The 24,921-nt window shown below is 37.7% G+C and overlaps 1 protein-coding gene across 1 annotated transcript in view; it reads right to left on the bottom strand.

Annotated features, from left to right (window-relative positions):
* EDNRA (endothelin receptor type A) overlaps positions 1 to 24,921 on the bottom strand; it is a 44,482-nt gene that overhangs the window by 2,414 nt on the left and 17,147 nt on the right. The window contains exons 2-6 of the mRNA XM_027652721.1: positions 13,715 to 13,842; positions 8,106 to 8,304; positions 4,189 to 4,341; positions 1,918 to 2,051; positions 1,435 to 1,543 (exon numbers count right to left, since the gene is read on the bottom strand). Of these exons, the coding sequence (XP_027508522.1) occupies positions 1,435 to 1,543; positions 1,918 to 2,051; positions 4,189 to 4,341; positions 8,106 to 8,304; positions 13,715 to 13,842 (723 nt within the window). The remainder of the gene's footprint in view (positions 1 to 1,434; positions 1,544 to 1,917; positions 2,052 to 4,188; positions 4,342 to 8,105; positions 8,305 to 13,714; positions 13,843 to 24,921) is intronic.

The following is a 24,921-nucleotide window of genomic DNA, read 5'->3' as shown; positions in this document are numbered from 1 at the left end:
AGGGACAGTGAGCATACTGAGATGTATCATTTTGCACAGTTAAGAACAGAAGGCCATTCAGGACCATACTCCCAGCTTGTTCACAGGTTGCTGTGTTCAGTTGTGTCTTCTGAAAGGAGCAGAAAGGATTCGTCAGCTATCCTCCCATCCCTTCACAAAAACTGGGGCCTAATTCTATGTAGATAGAATCTCTGCTTGAGGGGAAGGAGTCAGGGCCTCAGAGGAACAATGCCAATAACAGCAGTAGATCCATGGCTTCTGTGAACTCAACGAGAAGGGGGTGTTGCAGAGAGGTAAAGCCAGACTTAAGATATAGGTACTATCTATCTATGGGTGGGTATGTAAAACAGCAACAGAGGCAGGGTGAGAAACACAAATCCAAAACTGAATTAATGACCTTGATACTAGGAGGCAAAGGGAAAGCTGTAATGAGAAGCTGGGAAGGATTAAAAAAATTGATGAAAATTCTTTAATTAGAGTTTTTGGGTGGCAGTTATATTTGGAAGGACAAATAGGAAGAATGAATTAACATCATCAAGAGCAGTCTGATATTACCCTCTGTTACTTCTCCCTTTCACCTGAGGACAAGTTCAGGCCTATTATCCTCTCCACAGTTCCCAAATGAAGTAGGGGACAGTAAAAAGCAAAGCTGACTTCTTATTTATCGTGTAAAAATACTCCCTTAAAATAGTTTGTAAATCTGAGCAGCCTATAGATAACAGGTATTGCCTAGTCTAGAAATTCATTATGTTTTTTCAGTAGCTTGGGTTCTACCTATTCTCAGACTTAAAGTTTAGTGCTACAGTCCTGTCATCTTTTGTTTTTCTTTGTGGGTAGTTATTTCAGTCTTCCTTTTCTGTTTCATTCTTGTCTTTACCTCTCATTTTTTTTCTTCCTGTATTGCCTTTTCTAGGGGGACAGGGACTTGCAGAGGCACATTGTCACAAAGAAATTGTTTTAGCCTTAAAATATATTTGCATGTGTAGGAACTGGAAAAATGCAAGTAGAAGACATAATGTATATTTAATTGCCAAAGTCAACCCAGGTACCAGGTTTGGTACCTGGCATTCAAGGCTGAAAATTTTAGTTATTAATGGGATTGTTTAATGCAGGCATCTTGGTGTCATCGAGAGTGGAAAATATGTTATCAAGCAAATTCTATTCCATGTAACATGTCACACTGCAGTGTCTATCTCAGTTTACATGTTTGCGTATGAGGACTATCTCAAACTTATTTATTGGTTTAGCATTTCACATAAGTGGATAGTTCCTCTTTCAGTTTGGTATGTGTGCTATGTGAGCTGCTGAACTGGACAATTTATAATCTTTCATTCCTTTGCATGCCTCTTCTCCCAGCTGTTAGAAATAGATAACAACTAAGTGGTTTAATACAGTTAGTTAACTGGACATGAAATCTTATCAAGAAGATCTTACCTGGAAACAGTTTTTAAACTTCTTGCTCACAAAATACAGAGCTATGGGGTTTATACAAGAGTTCATGGTTGCCAGGTTGATGCTGATATAATCCAAGGGCAACAAGAAACTAGGCAAGAGAAAGCAAAACATTTAAACAGTTCATATGCTACAGAAGCAGCAGTGTTCTTTGTGGTTACAGTCTCTTCTGTCACAGAAACTAATTCTCTCTTACCTAACTCCCTCAATCTAATCTTGTACCATGCCACATCTATAATAATCTTTCTCACAGAACTTCAGAGAAGCCAGAGGAAAGTGATTGAAGTGGTGGCAGACAACATTTATTGAAATTATGCTACCCCATTACAACTGAAACTGCTGAAAATGGCTGCAGCTGAAAATCAAAACCACGGTTGCAAGCACAGTGACATTACTCGTATAAATTCCAAGTAGGCAGCATTATATTTTTTTCAGTATTGACTGTTGACACAGAAAATCAAGTACCTGAGCAGTTCACATCTGCTGGGGTCTTTTTCGTTGTATACCATTTTCTTCAAAATTCGGCTCAAATGGAGAGGGAACCAGCAAAGAGCAAAAATCACGACCAAACAGAAAACTGTCTTTGCAACTTCTCGCCGCTAGAAAAAGAAGATAACAGTGTACACTGAGTGCCTAATTGACATTGGCAAGGGATTGTAGCATAGTAACGTTGGCAGCAAACAGACTCATCTTGATAAAGCATGCAAGATTCCCAAAATGAAGCTTCCAGATATCAGACTACCTGATATCTCTGAGTTCTTTTTTATAGGACTTGTCCTGTTCTTGATTCTGGGCATCCTCAACACAGCCTGCTCATCACTGGAGCAGCTGGAGCACATAGGTCATTGCCAAAACATTGTAGAAGTTAGCCCAGGAAAATCCACTGCTGGTCTTTCCTGAACCTGATTACTTTCCCAGCATTTCTTATTCCTTTACACTGGATTAGTTTTTTCTGGTAATCCCTCAGATAAACCTCTTTTGTCAAAAAGATACATAACCTGCAAGAAAACCTTTTCACGTGTGAGGCTATAGAGTTCACACCTGCTTGATAAATGACTTGTACCTAATCCTTGATGTGGGGCAATCCATAAACCTGAGGCACCTAAATCAACTTGCAACAAAAGTTCCATTCAACCACATACCTAGTCAGGATGCCAAATTCTACTGATATATTCTTTTTTATTTAATATATATAGTGTTACATAAAGGGATACTACAAAGTGTATTAATTTTGTGTTCCTTACTGTGTGATCTTGAGGTTCTCAAGCAAATAGTTCCTCTACAAACAACATTTTAGAAATGTCTGTATTACAGCTTAATCTTGTGATACTTAGTCAGGAACTAATTTCAATTTAATGGGTATTTTATGTGGCTCTAGAGAGTTACAGATGTTTTAGTGGACTCTTGACAATGCATACCAGTGGTGTTTGGTAGGCATGGGTTTAATAAAGAGAAGTATATGAAGGAATAAGGATACTACTTCTGAAATTGCCACTGTAATGTAACAGTAAAGCACTGCAAGACTCTGTCATTAAAAAACTTAAAGTTATATGTGTGGTTACAGTCTTGTTAGGCTTTGAATATGACTATTATAGTTTCCTCTTTTTTATAAAAGCAGTTTTTATCAAAATATGAAAAGTATTGTGACTAGACATTACTGTGGACAAGGCTGGAGGGAAGGAAGGAAAGAAGGAAGGAAGGAAGGAAGGAAGGAAGGAAGAAAGAAAGAGGGGCAAAAGGTGATAGTTAAAAAGCATTTGTAAATTGTGGCATAGAGTCATCTCCAGCACCCAGTCTGAGTGACTTACTGGGTCACTGGGAAAGCTGGAGGGTGGATTTCCCCACCGCATGCAGACTATTCTAGTTCTAATGGGTGGAGTAGCTCGTGTGTGGCCCTGGGACAGACTGTGCTCTGGGCCCTGGGGCCTGATGAGGGGAAAAAGTGGAGGAACAGCACAAGGGGAGGATTTTCCGGTCAGCCCTGGTCTGGAATGAACCAGCAGAGGAGGAACCTCTGAGAGAACTCACCCTGATGCGGAGAGGACACATCTGTGAATATGGCATTTGAAAGAAAAAGCGGGATCTAAAGGGCTGATGTTATCGCAGGGGAAAAGCTACGGATTGCTTTTTAAATTTTAGTTAGGCACTAAACATCAGACAGTGCTGCAAAAACAGCAAAGTGAGACCTGACGGGTCTGTGAGCGACTTTGTTCTGTGATCATTTGTTTGTGCAATTCTCCCGCTGCTCTTTTCAAAGCAGCTACAGCAGTGCTACTGCAGCAGTGCAATAACCCTGAAAAACAAAATCCACTCTGTTCTAAACTAGGTTATTGCTTTTTATATGAAACTAAAGTTACATATCAAAGACTGCCAAAAGGAGGGAGGTTCCATGGAGTCATATCTTTATAAATAAAAAGAAACATTTTTTGGCAAATCTTTGTAGTTAAATTTCAAAGCATTTAGCCAGTAGGGATTTGAGGTTAAAGAGCACGACTGTCATACATAGAAAAAGAAAGAAACTGGCTAGTTTTCTGAGCATACTGTCTCCAACCCCTCCTTATACTGCGATTTAGTCTTTTGTTCCAGGTTTAAATGGATATTTAACATCATAAACAACCTACATCCTCACTTTCCACTTCTGTAGTTTGCTGTATTCAAGTACACTTTGAAACATTTCTAGGCTAACCCACAGAGAGAAGAACAGTATGTTCAAACAACGGTGTTTCTAATATTTACCTGTTTAAGGTGTTCACTGAGAGCAATTCTCAAGTTGCTATTTCTTCTGTTTAACATTTCACAAGTCATTAAAGTGTAAAAGATGGCAGTACACATCAGTGGCATGCAGAAATAGAAACCAAACAGCCACCAATCCTTTGCATCTTTGTAAAACTGTAGATAAAGTAAAGAAAAGAGAAGATATTTTCTTATGATTCGATTCCAAATACCACAGAAAGGTCCTGGAAAGCATGACAGTGCACTTTTATCTGTCTGTTTTCTTATTGTTGATCTGTTTTAGACCAACATCAAAATGGTGATTGTGGCACTATAAACATTTACTTTAACTTACAGATAGCCTGCTTGTACCTTTGTTGCAGTCTGTCTGGGGTTGGAATTAATTTTTGTTGGTTGTGCTTTCTGAATATTTACGCTCCTTCATGAAAACTGGAATCCAGTTTCATGAAAAAGACATGCCAAAATGTAGACAGTGTCAGTTTGAGATAACAAACCTTACTAAAAGCCTGTCTCAGGAAATGCCATTTACCTCTACAGCTTCTCTCCTGATTCCAAAAAAGGAAAATCCAAAATGTCTTGTAAGTTTAATCACCTTTTGTTATCAGTGAAAAGGTTGGCAGTTGGTTTGCTTATGTAGTGGGCAGATAGGAGCCACTTCATAAGTGCTCCTCTGATATATGCAAAGCTTGGGGCGGGTGGCTTCTGGTGGTACAGTTACTTTTAACCCTTTACCTGCCATTCATACCATCTGATATAGAGTGGTACTCGGCAGAATAGCAGTACTTTGATGTGTAATTTTAAGTATTAGCTGTGACATCAGCAGTGCTGTAACTTAATATATTTACATATTGTGGGAAATACTACATTTGACCAAACATACGAAATCACTGTTTTCTGTAGACGATCATGTTTTCAGACTTTCAAAAATATCGTATCTTGGTTTTTAACTTTTGTGCTCGGTCAACAGTTTGCACTAAAATATGGCATTTTAAACACTTCCTGTCTGTGTTATTAGTGTAAAAGGGATGTGTAATACTCTTTCCCCTATCTTGTTTATTCCTAGCGGATGTGCTCTGGTAACATCACAGTTCCCACACCAAATGTCAAAATGCTAATGACTGAGAATTTTATGAATCCTGTTTGTAAAAGCCAAATTTTGACATCTTGTTTGCAGTTAGAACCAAACAGTACTGAACTTTGAAAGATGAAAAAAATCAATGTGATTCATACAACAGTATGAAATAATGTTCATTTTAAAATCCACTTGAGTTATACTAGAAAGTTGATTTACTTAGAAATAGGGAATGCTTTTGATTTTTCTCCTTCTACCCCAACACAGCTGCATACAGAATTTGCTAATTTAGATTATGCTGTTGGTATTTAGGCCACAATCCCACCTCACTTTGGGACACTGCCTCGTGTGATTAACTTGTTTCCTCCTCCTCATTAGCCTCCTCCATGAGGAGGGGCTACAGTCTGCTGCATAGTTGCACTTTCCTTGGGGGCAGAATTTCCCCTACTGGGAACGGATCTTCTGCCAACAGAAAACTGGAAAACGATATACCTTGTATTTGAAGAGTTTGTACTGAGGGCAAATGTAATTGCTGCTCCTTCTGCAGAGAAAAGGATTACAAATACATGGAGACAATTATATTTTCCGTGGCAAATTCTTCCGACTCAGACTAGAATCGTATTAGCTGGGCAGCACAAAATGTGTGCTGCATGAATCCATGCCATGTTTACAAGGAAAACTTCCTGTCCCATCAGTCTGCCAGGTTTCATGAGCGTTGCCTGTCTGTCAGGAAAACACACACTGAGGTCTGTGTCACAACCCTGACCATCAATTCTGTGTGAGGACCTGGCTTTGTGAAGTTATAAAACATCCTCAAAAATGTCTGTAAATGATTAATTGTGGAATCTGAGTTTCACAAAGCTTACATCAAAGCACAAAAATGGGTTGATTTAAGAGAAGTAGACATTCTTTTGTTTGTCTTGAAAGCCCACATGGAACTGGTTTTCTACAGGAAATGTGCATTTTAAACAAGTTTCCTAGTGCACTCAGCCTCTTGGGAATCATGGTCTAGCATGAATCTTTTGAGTCTTTCAAGGATAGTTTTAAGCAGAAATGAAACTCCTATTAAAAACAAAAGTTAATAATAAATCCTTCCCAAAGTTTAGTAACTGTTTGTTGTGGTGTTTGTGGTAGTAAATACTATAGTTAAGGTTAAAATGGTATTCCCATTTTAATCTCATGTTTGTACTTGTTTGCAAAACTTTGAAACACAAAGCTCTCCATTTTGACTGACACATCCAACATTTACTCTCAGCCTGGACACAACTACTGGTTTGTTTTCTTGAAAATCAAACTGGTGTGGGGAGATTTGGGACTTTTGAGTTACACTGGACAAGTAAAAGATACTAATTGCTACTAATGAAACACACCATGCTATTCAGCTTCCAACATTCAGGCCATTAAGTTAGAATACCTGTGGAAGACCTGAACTATAGTGGGGAGGGAAGAGAAAACTGTTCTTTTTCTTAAGAAGAGTGGAAGTGAAGATTAAACCATTTAATCCAGGTGCATTTGTGGAGAAAAACAGCCATTACAAAAATGGAAATTTGCTGCAGTGCGCATTTCATAAATCAGAGTCTAATAACTACGCTATATACAGTCATATAGTGTGTGGAGTTTAGAAACAAAGATATAGTAAGTCCTGGGCAATTCCATCTTCACCTGCATTAATTATTTCCATTAGGGAATTTCTTTTGTCTTCTCTTGCAATTGTCTCTTGTTTTTTCTGCCACTCCTGCAGTCTGTGTAACCCCACCAAAGTGGAGGATGTTCCTCTCAAAAACACTAATCATCCTCACTTTTTATCTTCCAAAATACCTAGCTCTATTTTACCCTATCCTTCCCAATTCTAGGCCAAGCCATGTTCTGATCCACTAAAAGGAGAAGTGCCAGACGTTCAAAAAAGAGAAACTTGCACTCTATCATGAAAAAATCTAGTCCAGAAAAAAATACAGTTTGTCTCAAGACTTAAGACCTGGTACTATCTGCCTTCTCTGTAACAAATCAGAATATTACTCCCTTTTTTTTTATTACTGGGTGAATGATGCCTGGCTCCTTTGTGGGTTCACAAAGAAAATATTAAGATATTTTCTCAGTGTAAGGTAGAAAATCATTATCCCCTTATGCAGTAATCTATTAATTCTAGAAGTGACTTCTCACCTGACTTGCTTTGAACAAGCTAATGTGGGTATTGGCAACTGTTAAGCTGCAGGAGTATAGAGGATGAGGGCTATGAAATGTGCCAAAGCATCCTGGTGTGTCTCAGGCACTTCTCTTGCTCTTGAGATGCTGTATGTAGATGACAGCTGACAGTGCACAAGCTATTCAAGCTGGAGGTGTGGGTCTGTCAGCTTTATAGTCATGATTCCTTGTAAATGAAAGGATTATGTTTTATTTGACTCTGTTAGTGAGTACAGCATGGCCCCACCCTTTTCATTATGTGCCAAAAGAACTGGCTACTGCCTGTAAAACGATGACTAATCATGGTAAAACATGTGTTTTGACAGTTACAAGCTCCAAGGGGTTGTACCTGGAAACTCAAAACCTTCCAAGGCTCTGGCTACCCTGATGCCTCCCCTGATTGTACTTTAAGCAGGCCTTAATTGCAAACGTCTGTATTAAGAATCCTTGGTAGTGAAGAAATGAAAATGTTGCAAAGTCCCAGTTAGTCTCTCTGGCTAAAAGTAGAGACAAGTCACTGTAAACATAGGATCCTCTTTGCACCAATACGCATTAGAATACATTTTGCACTTTAATACATTAATAAAACCTATTATAATCCAATATCTTAATTGTCTGACCTATATATACTGTGGATTCCAGAAAGAGAAGAAAGGATGTTACTTACCAACATAAAATTATTTGTAGGCTTGAGCATGCAGGTAACATAACTTTCATCCTTGTATCTGAAAGGTACCACAGCAAAACCAATTGCTTCTGGGATAGCCAGTATGAAGGACAGAAGCCAAATGGAGAAAATTTCGATAGCAGTGATCATAGGGATTCCAATTCCCTGAACACGGCTCCAGGAGGCAACTGCTCTGTACCTGAAAGAGACAGGCATTAGTTTCTAAACTGCTTATTTTACTTCCCTAAAGTAATAGCACCTTCCTGTTTGGAATTACAGTGCTACATGGATATATCATGGTATCCACTGGTGAAATAGTCTTCTTCAGTTGAAGAGAAAAATGGTTAAGAAAGGTTGTTCAGCTACTTTAAAAAAATGTCAGACTAAGAAGTCACTGAAGTAGATTAGAAATTGTAAGGACCTGTGTCATTTAACTGTCCTGCAAGTATTATTTTCTTCCTCAGACATGCCCTCATTTTCTACCCCCTTGAATCCTGGCAGATACTTTTGGATATGCGCAGATGCCACCTCTATTCTTAACAACTTCCCAAGATGTGAGCCAAGATTAAAGTTTTCAGAGAAAGGCAAATGGGGTGGTGATTTTAGCTGATGACAGCAGTGTGGAGTATGAAAGGGCACCAGCAGGCACAAGAAGGTGAAAGGCTTGGGGAAAGAGATGCCCTCAAGAGACCAGGAGGATTCAGTTTGTAAGTATGTGGCTCTGAAATGAAAAGATGTGTGAGCTTTGGCAAGGGAAGGAAAGAAGGGGAAATAAGAAGGCTGTAGGTTGGAGGATTAGGTTGTGGCAGGATTAGGGTGGGATGGTAGAGAGGTAATAGGGTAGAGTACAGAATTTTGGCATGGGCTTGAAGGATTGGAGATAATAAAGGTTTAAGTAAAGGAGTAGTTAAGAACTCTGGATTAGGATGCTTTGAGTGTACTGGGAAGTATTGGATTTTGAATTTCTGAGATGGAAGGAATGAAGAGTTTCCAATAGAAAAAACCTTAGTTAAGGGCTATAGGACCTAGGCTACAGAGATCAGTAAAATTTAGCTATTAAAATGCTTCCTCACTCCTTCTTTAACCAATACACTAATATGGGATTCACACACGAAGCATTTCTTCTGATTTCTTGCATCACACCCCTTTTTTGGTTTGGAAGAGTGCTTGTCAGCTGCGTGGAAGACTTGTGAATTGAATCCCCTGTAGTCTTGGTGTTGGAGGAAGGAAGAAGGCATGAAGGCAAGTCCATCCAAGCTGTAAGCCCCTCACAAAACCTTCAGAAAACACTGAACATCACTGGAAGGTGTTACAGAACATCACTGGAAGGTGTCAGAGCCTGGTGTGCCCTCATTCCTGCAGTAAACAGAGTAGAAACCTTTGCTTTGATATCTATAGCCATACCATGTGCAGCATAGTGACAGGTGTGTACTGTGGAGAGGCTCTCACTACACCACCTTAACAGAAATGTATGTATAAATACTCTGAACATGCTATAGCAAACTACAGTTTGGACTTACAGATTAAAAACAAAAACATTTTCTAAAGGCATGCTTATCTTCAAAGAATATGAAAAAGAAGGAAGGCAGTGGTTCACACATGGCAAGGAGGTCTCTGAGATTAGAATTCTGAGACCATCTAAACAAAAAAAACTATACTGGGAGAATTAGGAAATTGATATCCAATATCATATCTTCTCATAAATATTCATATTAAAATCTAGATTTAATTTTAAATAATTTGTCATCCTATTGCATTTCATTTTGCCGAATATAAAATTTTGGCTTTAATGACTGGACGGAATACTCATAGAAACTTAACCTTTTACACAAATACTCAAATATTTGTGAACTTTGGGCATTTAACAATCAGTTTGAAGTTTGCTTTCTGTAGACTGGCAGTATTATGACTGGTCCCACCAGTTGCACAAGGTACTATCCCATCCTTGACTGACTGATGCTCTTGGCAAGCAGGGACCTGTACACCCTCTATATTTTTCAAGCAGCAAATGTAAAGTTTGTGTTGTGCCGCTGGTGTAACTATGTAAGTGACAACAAATAGGTTGCAAATGGTGAATCCAGTTATTTCCTTTCTTGCATTTTTGTACCTGTTCTTCTTGAGTTACATCTGTTTTGCACATGAGAAGATCAATATGCACAGCAGTAAGGGTGCTGTATGTATTTTATTAGAAATTTTTTTTTCAGTTCACAATTCAAATAACTATCAGATAAGGAATTATTAGCTGAATAGTTTTATGAATGGTTTCAGCTAAAGCATAAGAAGCTCAATAATTAGCTCATAATTTGCTGAATGCATATTAGCCTGCAATTACTTGATCTCTTTACTCTCTGCTGTAGGGGTAATTTGAAAAATAGTGGTAGTATAACTTTTCAAGTGGCTGTTCTGTGAGTTATGTAATATATATGATCTTTTGTCTAGCCACAAACCTCCTGTAATTAGGAGTGAGAAAATACTGCAGGGTTTATTTCCCCTCATACTTGGAAAATATAGAATGTCTTCCAGGGAACTGGCAGAAAATACACACATAATGCATTGCATTTAATTCCTCAATCTAAAATCTGTGTGTGATTTGTCTAACTTTTCTTTTTTTTCTGTTTATTTCTCTCTTTTCTCCAACCTTATCTAAAATATTCATTTTTTCCCCAGGTCACTTCCTTTTCTCTGTTTAATGTTGTAGCTCCTCTTTTTTCTCCCCTTTTCATTTTCTATTGTTCATGCATGTGCCGTCAACTTTAGTATATTGTGTCCTTCAACTAGTCTCTCCTCTCTGTTTTCTCCTTCTCCCTCTTCCTCTGTTCTTAGCTACTTATTCCAACTTGGTTTTCAAGGACTTTACAGTCCCTCCTGCTATTTAGAGATGCACAGTATTTAACAACAAGGGATCGTTACATCATAAAGTATACATATAAGCAATTAAATGTAATTAGCTGTAATTTGCTTAAAGCATTTCTTACAGAAGGACATCTTGTCTGGAGCTGAGAACATCAGTAGGTGCTTTTGCTTTCCTGTTCCTTTTAACTACCTTAGAAAATTAGGTGTTCAAAGCACCCACTAGTATAACATGTTTCTGTTCTGTAGTGTCATCAGGCAGTAAGAGTGAAAAACCATGCAGGGAAGATCAGAGACTAGATAAAGGATCTAAGAAGCAGTCACTGCCAAGATTAGTGTCAGAAATATTCCTAAATGGCACTAGTCTTGATGGTACCAAACTGTTCCACTTTATTGTTAGGGATCACAGCTGTTCTTCATTTTAAAGATAAGCAGTAGTGTGTTGATTGCAAAGCTCTTAATTCAATAAAACTCTTATAGTTTTGTTTTAGTGGTAAAATCTTCACTTATCTCATACACTTGCTGGAAGTTGGTCTAGATGAAAGTATCTACCCTGGGATTACTGTTCTATGGAATTTGCCATGCAGAGGAGGCAAAAAGAGGGTACATACACATTAAATGAGATCCATATCTTCACTCTTCTTAAACTAATTTCTTCATCAAAACTATTATGCTTATGACATAGGCAAGAGTAAAAGCTCAAGAAGGAAAATATCCTTAGTTTTAGTCACAGTCAGGCACTGTTTAGATAAACAGTCACACTGTTGTCACCACCATGATCTAGAGTTTAAAAACGCCTGAGAGGCATCTGAAGCAAATGGGAACTTCCTCTGAAGGGTGAATGGCTGGTTTTTAAAAAACAGCCTCTTAAAAACCTCTCCACGTGTGAGTGGACATTGTTCCCCTTGGGCATGCACAGTTAAACCTTCATACCCTGTCAGGCCAAGTCACTTTGTTTGAAGGGCAGTAGTAATAAGTGGGGTCTCCAAATCGGATGTAGTTAAAACAGAGAACTGTCTTTGTAGGAAAAAAATAATCCTGATCTGAATTAAGGTTGTAGTCTGCAAGAGGGACAGACAGTCAACAATTATCGAAGCTATGGAGCTCTGAATTCATTATACCAATTGACTCCATCTTTTTCTGCATCATAGAATGCAATTCCATATATAGACACCCAAAATAATTATAAATACATATTTTCAAGAGCTTTTTTAAGCAAATGTTAAGTTGCCTGTAGATCAGATACAGTCCAGCTGTGACAGCACAGTCATTTTCCATTTAAAGGAAATTTTATTTCATTCCCATTATTTACTCATTTTCCATTCTAAAAAGCAACCATTTGCTAATGTGAAATTTTGTACTGATGTGACTATGCCACTTCCAGTGCCCAGTCTGACTTTTTGAAGGTGCTCTCAGATTTCATGGTGATTTAACTTATTTTCAATTCATGCTAGGCAGTATCAGAATCTGTCTGTTTTCTAACACATCCTCTGCAACCATTTACTAGAGTAGTACCAGATGATAAAGAAAATGTCCTTGGCAAAGCATGTAAGCTGGGGGAGGAAATTAAATAGTTTAAATCTGATCCCACACAAGACTTTATAATCAAACGGAAACAACATTTGCTTGTTGTGAGGATTAGCAAATCACTTCTTGTAAAAGTATATATATGCATATACACAGAGGCAGCATCAGCTGAGTTACTTCCAATTTATGTATATGTATATACCAGTAAAACTTCATCTGCTGAAAAAACTGCACTTGTCAGAATTTATCTAACAAACAGTCTGTTTCATGTGTTTGATCTATGATTTATTCCTTAGAGTAGTCCATGGGATTTTATTTTATGGTGGGCAGATATTGTTTGAAAAACAGAATTCTTTTTATAGTTTGCAGACTCAAAAGTGGAAATAGAACCGTTGCCTGTGTTACATTTTTTTGTTTCTGGCTTTGGCTAATGAGGTACTAATACAGTAAGGAATTGTATTTCAGGTATGGATACTAGTTAGTGACTCGTCCGTTGCAAACCTTGTACATTACCTTTAAAATTAACCAAAATTAATTAGTTTCTTTTAACTTTGCATCACGGTACTAATACACATAGTGCATTTTTTTTTACAGTATTTTCTGTATCAGAGTTACTGATATTTTGGAGTAGAACTTGATCAAGTAAACTTAAGACCAATAAAAATAGCTTTTACAGAACTCAAGTATTCATCTGCTATTGCATTGTATGTATGAAGAAAAAATAGCAGAGGCATTAATTTTCAAACTATCAATGTCAATCTATCAAAGCAAGTTTCCAACTTGTTTTTCAGTACAACACAATTAGTTATAAAAGTTATCAAAATAAATACTGTAATTGTGGTCTATAGGCAGGGAGCTGAAAAAATAATTTTTAAGACTGAAGATTACGATCTTATTCCAATACAAAACAAACATGAGTTCATATGAAAGAAAGAAGTCTGAATACTGAGTCAAATCCCAAAAAATTTTTGTCTGGTAAAGGAAGTTGAAATAATGCTTTACTAGAGCTTTTAAATACCTTTAAAAAACATGTAAAGTTCATTAGTCCAATGACTTAATATTATACTTTGAGCCACAGATGTGGTGCTTTGTTATAGCGAAGATATCAAAAACCAGAATCTAAATTGCATCTATACTGTAATCTGCCTGCTGAGAAGACCATACTGAGTGCTCCCAGTTTTAGGAAAACTGCAAGGGCAAGAACAGTATCAAATGATTCAAACATACTGTACCTGTCCACACTAAGGGCACAGAGGTTAAGGACTGTGATTCCCACTGACGCCTTCTGGATAAAGGGAAGGAATTTGCAAAGAAACTGTCCAAAATCCGTATCTCCAAAAGGCCACTTCTGAGCAAGGAGCTAAAGAGAAGATATGAAATAATCAGAATATTTAAGCAGTAACCTAGGAAGTATGTCGCATTTGTAGTTATTTTCTTAGACACAGCCATTGCAACCTTGAATCCTCCATGCCTTAAGCATATCCTTAGCATCCACTGAATCTGGGAAGTAACTGCTACTATAGAAGCACAGAGGGTGAAACTTTAAACTTCAGTGTTGACCTTGCATTGTTAAAAGGCTTTTTTTTTATTATTGTGCATCATCCACCAGTACTGAATGATGAAAAACCAACTCAACCCTGTCATACATGGTTGCAATTACAGTGTCCCAGATCCAAGCAGTGAAAACTCAGTGTTCATAAGGAAATCCCTCAGAGCCAAACTCTGATGCTGCACGCAAGCAGATTCTTTTCATTGTAAATGTACCACTGTGTAGCTCATGGCTATTCACTGCCAGATTCTTAAAGTGTGAAGAAAATATTGTGCATACATAATTTCTTCCATATTATGTTTTGGAGGACTAGCATCATGCCTACATGTGGGCTGTACTTCAAGGCAACAGAAAGGCATCCATTGGAAAGATGTGACTGAGTGGCTGGGGTTTAGATTAATATTTCTAAGGAAGCATTTACATAACAAAGATGAGTACAGTGATTCATGTGCATAGTTGTGAAGAATTAGCATATAAATAGTATTTCTAGTTATAACTATTAAAACTTTGACCATGTCTTTGAACAAGGCTTTGATAGCACGTACACATGCAAAATACAGGATAAAAAATTATTCAGGACAGTCAAATCTACAACTGGCTGCAGAGTCACAGAAGATCTCCCTTTACTGGTGCTGACAGTAAACTGGCAGATTACAATCAATGTAAGTAAGTGTAATAAATGAAAAATTATTGAGTCCACACAAAGTACTGAGCCCTAATTTAGCTATTTCCACTCATGTAAGGGTTGTTTCAGCCACTGTAAATAGTTCTTTTGAAAAACAAAGTCACTAAACCTTCTCAGTCTTGCACTACCATTTTTTTCATCTTCCCTAAGTCTGAGCCTTTCTCAGGAGTAAGATACAGGATAAGAGGTCAGATGAATTCCTTGTGTTATGTGGCACAACAGTTCTTATAATCTTACCAACTTCTATTAAAATGGTTGTGAATAGAAAGCATAAGATTTGAAATGAAAATATTAAATGTTTGAGCCAGATACACAACTTTGACAACATCAAAGTCGGACACATCAACTTTTCATCAACATCCTAGTGGATGTTGTATCCCCTATATAGCCAGGGGCACATTTTTAAAGGCAGCAATAAATAATAATTGACTTACTGGATGACTGACTATTTATACCATGCAGTCATTGAATTTACATTAAACCTTTCTGAATGAAGGGTAGGACACAGAATATTTTGATGGTACTGTCAAATTTGAAGATATTTTTATTTGCTTCAGAGAAACACAGCAAATGATACACTAATGAATAACAATTATAAGCAAAACCCAAGCTTATCCAAAGCTTATAAAACATGATTTTGCTGAATTGTTGAAGACTGTTGAATCCAGACTTGGGACTGTTTGTGGAACTAAAACTGATTTAAGCTTCACAACAATTTTATTTTCAAGTGAATCAGATGGAGGTAAACTGATGGCACAACAACCATTCCAATAAATAGTTAGCGCAATGTGGTACAGTTGCTGCCCCTGGGCAAGAATGCAATATGGAAAGGAGAGAACAAGGAACCATACTTTCATCTGCACAAAAGTGCTGGAGGACTGATGCATGCAAAAATCAGTTGTGTTTTTTCAATGATGAACACAGCCTGTGAATCACGTTTTTAATATTTTATGGTTGAAACCAAACAATATGGAATATGATTAAATCAAAATTGTTATTTCTAGAGTTTACATTCTTGCAGACCTGTTCTACCAGGCCCTCTTCATCTTGAGCAGACTTCTCTGCTTACAGGCAGTTCATGTTTTGAGAGTTAGCTTTGCAACCACAAGGACTAGAAAATTTTTTTCAGTAGAAGCTTAGGCTCTGGAACACACTCATTTAGTAAAAGTGGGTGGATTCTGTCTGCAGAATTAGAAAAGCAAATTTTGGTTGTAGCTCAGGATTACAGAATGCAAAGTAAACATTTTATCTATTTAAATTAATGTTAAATTGAAACATAGTAATAATCACTACCTTTAGTAATATAAATATTAACTATGGGAAATTCAAATTCACAACTGTCTTTATCTCAGTTAAGGTAGGAGTTACCTTTCTGTTTTTTCATACCACGAGTTTTCCAAAGTTTAACACTTTGCTGTAGAGTACAGGGTGTTTATCACAGAATGCCAGATTTGTGAGAATTCATCTTCTCATAGTCCTGCCCTTGCTTTTTCACATCCCTTCTATTTTATACCTGTTCATCACAATGCTAAATTACTTTTGTTTTTTCCCCAGATGATACCTCAAAAAATGCTGGAAGCAGCTATGTACTACACATTGCCCATGTCTCTCTAGGACCATATTAATATATTTGATAACTTGTGTTTCAAGACAGATTTTAGCAATTCACAGCTTTCAGCCAACGAGGTGCTAATACTGTGAAGCAAACCTATGTGTGCTACTGCTTGTTGAACAGGAAAGATGTTATCTGTTATCTGGATTATTTTTTTCTCTCCAGCTGAATAGTAAAATGAGATTTCTCAGCATAAGCTATAGGATCAATCCCCATTTATCTACTTCCTGTTTCTTGAGTGTTAGAATATCCTACACATGTGGTTCCATTTGCTCTTGTTCTGTTACTCTGTTGTTGGTATGTGTTCTCTGGCATATTGAGAGCTCTCACCTCCTTCAAGGACAGCTGAATATCTTATTTACCATCAAGACCACAACAGAGAAACTGCAAGTACCTTTGCAATGGTTTCCCAGTTTAGGACAGTAGTATTTGATGAAAGCAAATCCCCCTTTTGCTTTCAAAAAACCTTCAAAAAGGTTAGGAAATGGATCACTACTAACTGTAGTTAGTACCTTCAGTAACAAAAGTGATAAGTTGACGTCTGCAAGCTCTTGATTAGTTCTTCTGATTTTATCTGTATTTATAGACTGGGTGCTTTAATTATAGACTGAATGAAATACAGTAAAAGCTCCAGAAGAATTATTTTCTAGATCTATTTGCAATAGTATAACAGATGTTTGCAGGGCATATTTTCGCCTTTTGCCTAGAACTCGTGTATGAAGCCTTAGTTTATGTAGAGCTGCAGAAAAAAATGTTGGAAAAAGAAGGGATGATCAGAACAAATGATAATTCAACCAGCTGTAATCACGTGGAATTTCATCTCCAGACTCTTGTCTGAGTTCGGGTAAAATCAGAATAATTCTCAGGCACCAGTGAGTGAAAGCTAGATTATAAATGGCAGTGCCAGGGAAAAGCAACTCTAGCAGCCTTCTGTCAGTCCCCTGTGCTGAGCAAAGCCCCAAAAGTCATTTATCATTATAGATCCCACTTTAAAAAGGCAACTGAAAGGTTGTCTATTCATTTTGGTGCACCTATTCATTTCGGTGCACTGACTGTGGCTGTAGCATATGCCCAGCAATGGAAATGAACAAGCACTTTGTAGTGACTGTGAAACCCTGTTACTACAAGGCAAACATTAGCTTCAAAAAGAAAAGTGTTGCACTTGAAAAGGGTTCACTAACTCATTACTCATCACAGGGAAGCCTTATCATGGTTCCAGCATGTACACTTCTTCCCCACACCCCAGGAAGTTCTCCTTTTTCGAGATTAAAAGTGTTTCATTCCTTTTGTTTCTTACACTTTCCACTAATTGAGGTAATATCAGTACCAAATCGTTAGACATTCTTTTCAAGTTGATTTTAATGAAAATCCCTGGGATCAGAATTACGTTTTTTCATAAGATTCACTTTGCAGTCATTTCTGTGGGTGTACTCAATTATCACCCTGCATTAGCTATGCATTCATTACTTCCTCTTGGATCAGGTGCCAGTTTTTTTCCTCTGTAGATATATTTAGTCAGCAAATCTGATCCTGTCTTTGGTTTTGCTAATTTTTACATCAAAACAAGTCAAGTGCCCTCTGTTCTGCCCCGACATGGTGTAGAAACATCAGAGGGAAATAACACATCTATTTCGTATTAAAAAATGGGCCCAGAAATTTAATTGAACTAGTCCTGATTTACTTAGGTACAATATAAGAACTGGAACTACAGGCTCGGCTCTTCAAGTGCTTTTGCATATTTTAATATTCAAACAAAATGATTATAAAACGTTAGTAAATTACATTTTCTCTCAAGGCACTGGGATAGGGGAAATCAGGCTGATTATCCCAATTTGTATCCCAGTTCTTCACGAGCTGGTCAAATGGATTGTGCTTTTGCAAAGCCAGAGTTACAAAATCTCTGAGGTTTCAAAACAAGACATGTGGCAAAGGAAATGCACTTTTTCCCTTGTGCAGTTTGCCACTTAGAAGTATTTCATACTGTGGTGCAATTCCTGAGAAAAGAGCATAGTCAACATGTATTTTTCCACTGAAGTTGGAAAACGAGATTTCAAGATTCTGCTGCTGGTCTTAAAAAGCTCAGCAAAGTGACCAGACAGCCACAGCTTCCTTGAGCATCCCCCCTTCTCTGCTGCTTTATAAGGTCTCTCTGCCCTGACACTGCAGCTTGTAACAAACAAGACATCAGCACTGAGAACATTCCTTTGCAATGATTTTTAAATGTCACTCAGTTGATTTTATTCTACTGCTGCTGCTATTTTCTAACCCCCATCAGTATGGTAGCTGATGTACAAAACATGAAGTCCCACTGTGCATCCCCAGGAATTTATAGATGGTCTAAAAGAGAGAATGTTGTAACCCCAGCACATGAGTATTCACCAGAATATGCTCATGTGCATCCACAGTGTTTATCTAATACTAGGCTGATCTTGTGTGTTTACAGGCAGATGGTGACCCTGGGGCTCAGCACAAAATAGATGGACTGGTTTAGGTGCTAGATATGAACCAACTCTGAGCTGCTCTATTAAACTGCTTTGGTTCAACAAGTACAGGTCAGGAGGTCCTCGCTCTTTGCCTCATGGTATTGAGGATGGAAGCAAAGGTTTCATATCCGCCTTTTCCTGCTCTCATCTCATCCTAGTGCTCTAGAGACTTTCTCTTCCTGTATCCACTTGGGACCATTGTTGTGCTGACACACAAGATCTGCTGACACACAAGCATGTTCCTCACAGGTAGTGCTTGCCCCTCATGCCACCACATGCGGGATACTCTCCTGAGTTTTGTGGCATTTAAATGTTCAGTGATTCTGAGGGAACAGCTCTGGCACAACCCTGGAAGTTGATTTCTGCTCTGTCTTCAGCAGGACAAACAGAAATAACTTCTTTATTCTGTGACTTAAGTTACACTTGTGCAGTAATGGAAAAAGGGACCAAACCACCAGATTTCTGTCTGTATAGATAAAATCTAGTTGTATAACTGACCAGCACCTCCTAACCAGGGATGCTGAACATCAGTGTAGTCTGTGGTGATTTTCTTTCCTTGCCACATAGTCTGGAATGAAAGACAAGAGAAATTCCTCTGTTTTTTTTACATCAGCACATTTGGCTTTTGTTGTTGGTTTTTGTTTTCCCATTGATTTTTTAAAGGCTAGTTTCCTATAGGAATCTTTGAGCTGACTTGATAAAGCTCTGTCTGAAATTGTGTTCCACAGTTTTATATGCCCTTTTCTGCTTAAGACATGGGCCAAACATGGTCCCTGGTGTTTTGGGTGAATCCAGCTGAAGTCTGACTGAACACAGGAGTGTTTAAGGTCTATACTACTCAGCTGTCTGCATTAAATGACAAAAGCTGATGATTCTGGCTGAAGTTTCTCTCCTATCCCTGATCTGTAAGACTGTTTAGTGTAGGAATAAGGATGTATTGAGTCTTCTGCTCTGTTGTTTTGAATGTGGTGACTCAAACAGGACCCTTCTCTCCTCATGAATGATCATAGCAGAAGAATTCACTGCATGTTCTTGAGCCTTTACTTATTCCTAGAACCATATATCCAGGAGAGAATTGCATTGCTGGACCATCCTCATCCATTTCTTGATTGAGAACCGAACTTGCTCATCCCATGTATGTAACTAAGCTGTTCTCTACCACTTTGCTGAAAAGAGGAAGAGCTGTAAGGGTGGAGAGATAACACAACCTGTCTCTAAGTGTTCCTTCTCACTGCTGAAGTGAAAAACCTCAGATTTTGGAAGGATAGTGACTAGAGGAAAACAAAGAACAAGGCTAGCTTTTATCATGCAGGGCATGAGACCAATATTGAGTATATCATGGTGAGATGATAGTTTAAACTTCTTCCAACTTTGGTATCATTTGTTTATTTCCTTATACTTAAATTCACAATCCTGCCATGGTGGAGAAAGCACACTGCATCTCTTCAACTCTTCTTTGCAGGAAATACATTCCTAATTTTGCTACAACTACAAGAACTGCCTTTTTTTCCACTTGGGGTGGATAAAAGACTGACTGGGTTTTTTCCTGGAAGAAAGGTTATGTGGGGATGCATAAGAACCATCAAAGACATTTTTTTACTCTGAATTGCCCTACCACAGCTTTTTCTGCTGTTTTGCTCATCTTAGCCCAGCTGAGTAAAGCTAGAGGTAGCAGAGGGTCTCATGCCATTTACTGAGTGCTTACAGTCTTTTTCTTCTGCTTAGGCAGCTATGGAAGGGAATGTATGGTTCTTACACAAGAGAAAATAGTTTATACTTCAAGAGATCCTGAAAAGTAAGAAAACAGATGCCCTTCAACAAATTCCAGGTGAAACACTCTGTCTCAACTAACTGGTAAAAAAATAAATGCTAAGTTTTACATTCTTGTTAAAATGTTTATATTTGTTACAAAAATCTACTTAGTGGTAAAGCATACCTAACAACTCTAGACATCTCCCCTGTGGTATTTTTGCTGTTTACAAAGTAGGATTAGTTTTTTGTTGTTCCCTGGTGTTGGCTGTCTTCCCACCCTTTTAGGTAAACTGTTTCTCAAGCTGTGCTGCTGTTCTTCATGCAAATGAGCTGCAAGGTGTGCTTATGTGCACAGTGATTTGTTGAAAGGAATTTTTTTTTTCAATTCCTGAGCATAGCGTTGCTTTTGTTATTCTTCCAGCTCTGTTGTCTTTTGTGTGTTGCTAAAGAGAGTGACAGGATTGTTAAGAAGTTACTGCAGAACTGATAAACCCTGGATATGCACAACCAAAACAATTCCTTGTCATCTGTAGAGTTAAGCTGATTGAAAAATAAAGACAGCAAACATACTCAGATATTCTCTTAAACCTGTCCAGTATTACAAATCTAGATTTCTTTTATGTATGAACACTACATGGAGACACACACCCAAATAATAGGTCATGCTTGGAGCAGGTTGTATGGATTTGTACATCCCTCTGGAACAGCCAATGCATTGCTTCTTGGAATCACTGATAAGAATCTATTGAAAGCCAGGATGCAGTTGTTAAGCTGAGGCCTCAGAATTTCCTACTGGTGTTGGTACTTCATTGAGAAATACATATGGCACATATGAGAAATTTTGGAGGATTTCTTCATTAAATGCACTTTATGTGTGCTGTGAGCTTGGCTTTATACTCCTTTGGCATAAAACTATAACTACTGTAGATGCCACTTGCTCTATTAGCTACAAGATCAGTGCCAATGTGTTTAATTATCCCTTTTAAGGTATAATACTAATTCTGTTGGTAAAGGTATTCAGATATGCCAAATAATTTGTGGTTTAGAATGCATTGATCTAACACTTATGCACGTGCTCTGATGTTGAAAAATATCTGTGATTAGAAACGCCTCTCCTAAGTTTTCCTTTACTGATGACAAAATGACTGAAGATGTTTCCTCACTGCCAGCTACCTTATATATTTGCATTCATAATTTTCTAGGTGGACTACTCAGAGTAGGTGTTGTTGCAACTAAGGTAAGTATGAATTTATTGACAAAATCCCCCCTAATTTATTAAAGAAAACATTATCTTCTTGAGCTGTCTGGGCAGTGAACACTTGCCTTTCTTTTTCTGGGTAGATGTCTTTCACTTTATACCAGTAAAATAATCAGGAAAATGTTTTTATTGACCTTTAAAGAAACAGGGTAAAAGCTGGCTAATTGGCTTCATCTGCTTTATAAACTCATGGTTTAAGGAGGTAAGCATATTATGATCTAAGGCGATGTAATTTTTGTCAATCCTATGTAGGTCAGTTTTCAATAAATAAAAATTTAAACATTTTTCCCCAAAGTGCATAAAACTGGAAGCAGAGACAGCTCAGGACTTCCCAATAACATAGTTAAAACTGAATTTTGCCATTCTAAAGGGGAGAGCCTTGGTCTAGAGTGTTTCAAGCTCCATAAGCTCAGGAAAGAGCTATGGACAGCGTTCTCTGTGCTGTCCAACAACCCTGGTGTTGTTACTGTTGCTCTGCTAAGCTTTAGCCAGTGACAGCAGCAACAGCCTTTCCAGACCTTAGTGCAGCCAAGACAATGGTGCTTCTATGGATATTCTGCTGCTGCCTACACACAGCCTCAGAAAACAGTCTAGTTTTAGGAGGGATATCAGCCCTACAGAGAAGTTTTCATGCATTGCCTGTGAATTTAGCTTGTTTTCTACAAACACACGTGGCAGTGATGGGTAACGCAGGTGATGCCACAGCTTTCAGTTGTGCTAATGCCACCTAATACTAGAAGAGGGACCTGTCTCTTCAGTGCCTTAACCCTGCCTCAACAGTAGTGTAAAATATAAAAATTCTTTTTCTGATCTTCTTTTCCCTGGTAAGAAATTGTTCTTACTGATTTGGAGCTATAGGCTTTGACATCTTGAATGTGTGAGATGGCCTGTTTTGGGTAAAGAGGAAACTGTTTGGGTCCAGGTGCTGTAAAAATGTGATTGAAAATTAAATTATCTTAGTTTGGTCTATTAAGGCTGGATTCATAACTGGAACCCTTCCTGTAAAACTCAATTTATTAAAATTTTTAATATTGATTTGATATTACAAGTGGACATACTAGTGGTAATTAATTATAATGGGGCTTTAATACATCCAGAATATCTTCAAAGCAGGCTAGTGAATATTAGTCACATTTCAAACCATTGAACAAATTGCCAGGGGGAGCCTACTGTATAATTACAGTAATTGGAGAAAGTAAGGGGGGAATTTCTGAGCCTACTGTACCGTGAAGAAAAGTCATAAAAATGTCAAACACCTGTGACCACATCTTTAGTTTAAATAAATTACACAATTACTTTTTTCCCAGCATCACATCTTTGTTAACTGTGTAAGTGCATAGTAGAATGATGGAGTTAATTCTCCTGGGACCTTACATTGTCAATTACTATAATCTTATAGCTGCTTCTTTCTAAGGATTTGTGGAATGCATTTGAGCATCAGTAACATTATCTACTGCTCTTTTGAAAGTAGTTTCAAAATAGTTAAGGCCACCACTATGTTTCAGGGAAGTGATTCTATGTATTTCTGATATTCAATCATAATTATACAGTATTATATATTTTGTTCTATACAGTGGGCCACCTTAATACTCTACTATTTGTTAGTTTAATACGCAGATGAATGCTTGTTTACTCTAATTCTAATTTCAGAGCTGTTTTGTCCTCCCAAAAATGAAGATCTGACCTGAAAGTTATTAAGTGCTTGAAGCCACTTCTTTATATACTAATACATACTTCAACATAAGGCTGACTCCAAGGAACCTTTTAGCTGAAGCTAAAAGAATCTTTAAAGTAAAGTTCAGAAGTAAGTTTATAAAATACTTTAAAATTTAAACTTTAAAACAAAAATTAAAACGCTTCATTTTTTTTTTTTCCTTTAAAGGCTATCACTTCCATTCTCCTTTTGTGGTATTTCCAGTGCCCAGCCTTCATAGTGTCACTCAACAAGAGGAACTAAAAGGTGACACAGATTTTAGGATCCCTAGTGATACGAAGAGGAATGACATTTAACAAACTTCAAAATCAACTCCTAATGTAAGCAGACACATTACTGAGTGGTTCATATGAAAAATGGACTATACAAAATAATTGCATTTCTTATCAGAAGTACTACAGCTCCCTTGTAAATGCTATAAGTGCTTCCCTGTATCAGAATGCATGCAGTTAACCTTAGACAACAAAGTGGTTCTATATGGTAATTTTAAAGTAATTTATTTTGAAGGTTCAAGCACTAAAAAAATCCCTAAAAGGTAGAATTATGCTTTAAATGTGATTTTCATTCTGCCTTCTTACATGTGGGAATTGGCAGACCTTGATGTCAAGGGCTGCAGTTTTGTTCACAGCCTTTATTTATCAAATACTTCTCTGCAGCACAGAAATAAATTTTCATATAGGCTGAAGAAATTTGATTTGCATGGAGCTATTCAGGGCCACAGTTCAGCTCAACATATAAGATACAGCAAGGCAGATGAACCTGTGGAATGCCAGAGAAATGCCAGAAAATTAATAGAAAAAATGTATTGCAAAATGATAAAGGGAATATAAAAAATATTGTTCGTTACTTTTAACTAAACTTTTAAAGACTTTTCAGAAGACCATCAAAAGGCAATTCTGAAACACAAAATTAATTCCAGCTTTCCATTCCTCTTTGTGAAAAAAGCAGCAGAGCTCTTGAAAGGTTAGAAAAAATTCGTTAATAAAAATACTTGTTCTTGCCCGTACTCGGCTCTGAAAAGAACTCATGCCATTTTTCCTTAAAATTTACTATCGTGTATACCACAAGAAGTAAGAATACTGCCTTAGCAATTATCCATAAACATATAAGGATAAGTTTACCAGGGAGGAAACTGTAATGAATGTTGGGAGGTGCAGTCAGAGAGTCATGGAATCACAGAACAGTTTGGTTGGAAGAAACCTTAAAGACCATCCAGTTCCACCCCCTCTGCCGTGGGCAGCAACACCTCCCACTAGACCAGGCTGCTCAAAGCCCATCCAGCCTGGCCTTGTGTGAGCCATGAGTCCAGGTGAGAACCCCAATCCCATGTCCCATTAGGCATTCCCACAGCTATGGAAGACGGGTGAAACTCTAGTCAGGTAGACA

This window comes from Corapipo altera, unplaced genomic scaffold, assembly GCF_003945725.1.
Source record: "Corapipo altera isolate COAL_440 unplaced genomic scaffold, ASM394572v1 69, whole genome shotgun sequence".
In the NCBI taxonomy this organism is placed as follows: Eukaryota; Metazoa; Chordata; class Aves; order Passeriformes; family Pipridae; genus Corapipo; species Corapipo altera.
Note: the sequence above shows the minus strand (reverse complement) of the source record. Positions and strands in the feature narration are given on the sequence as shown.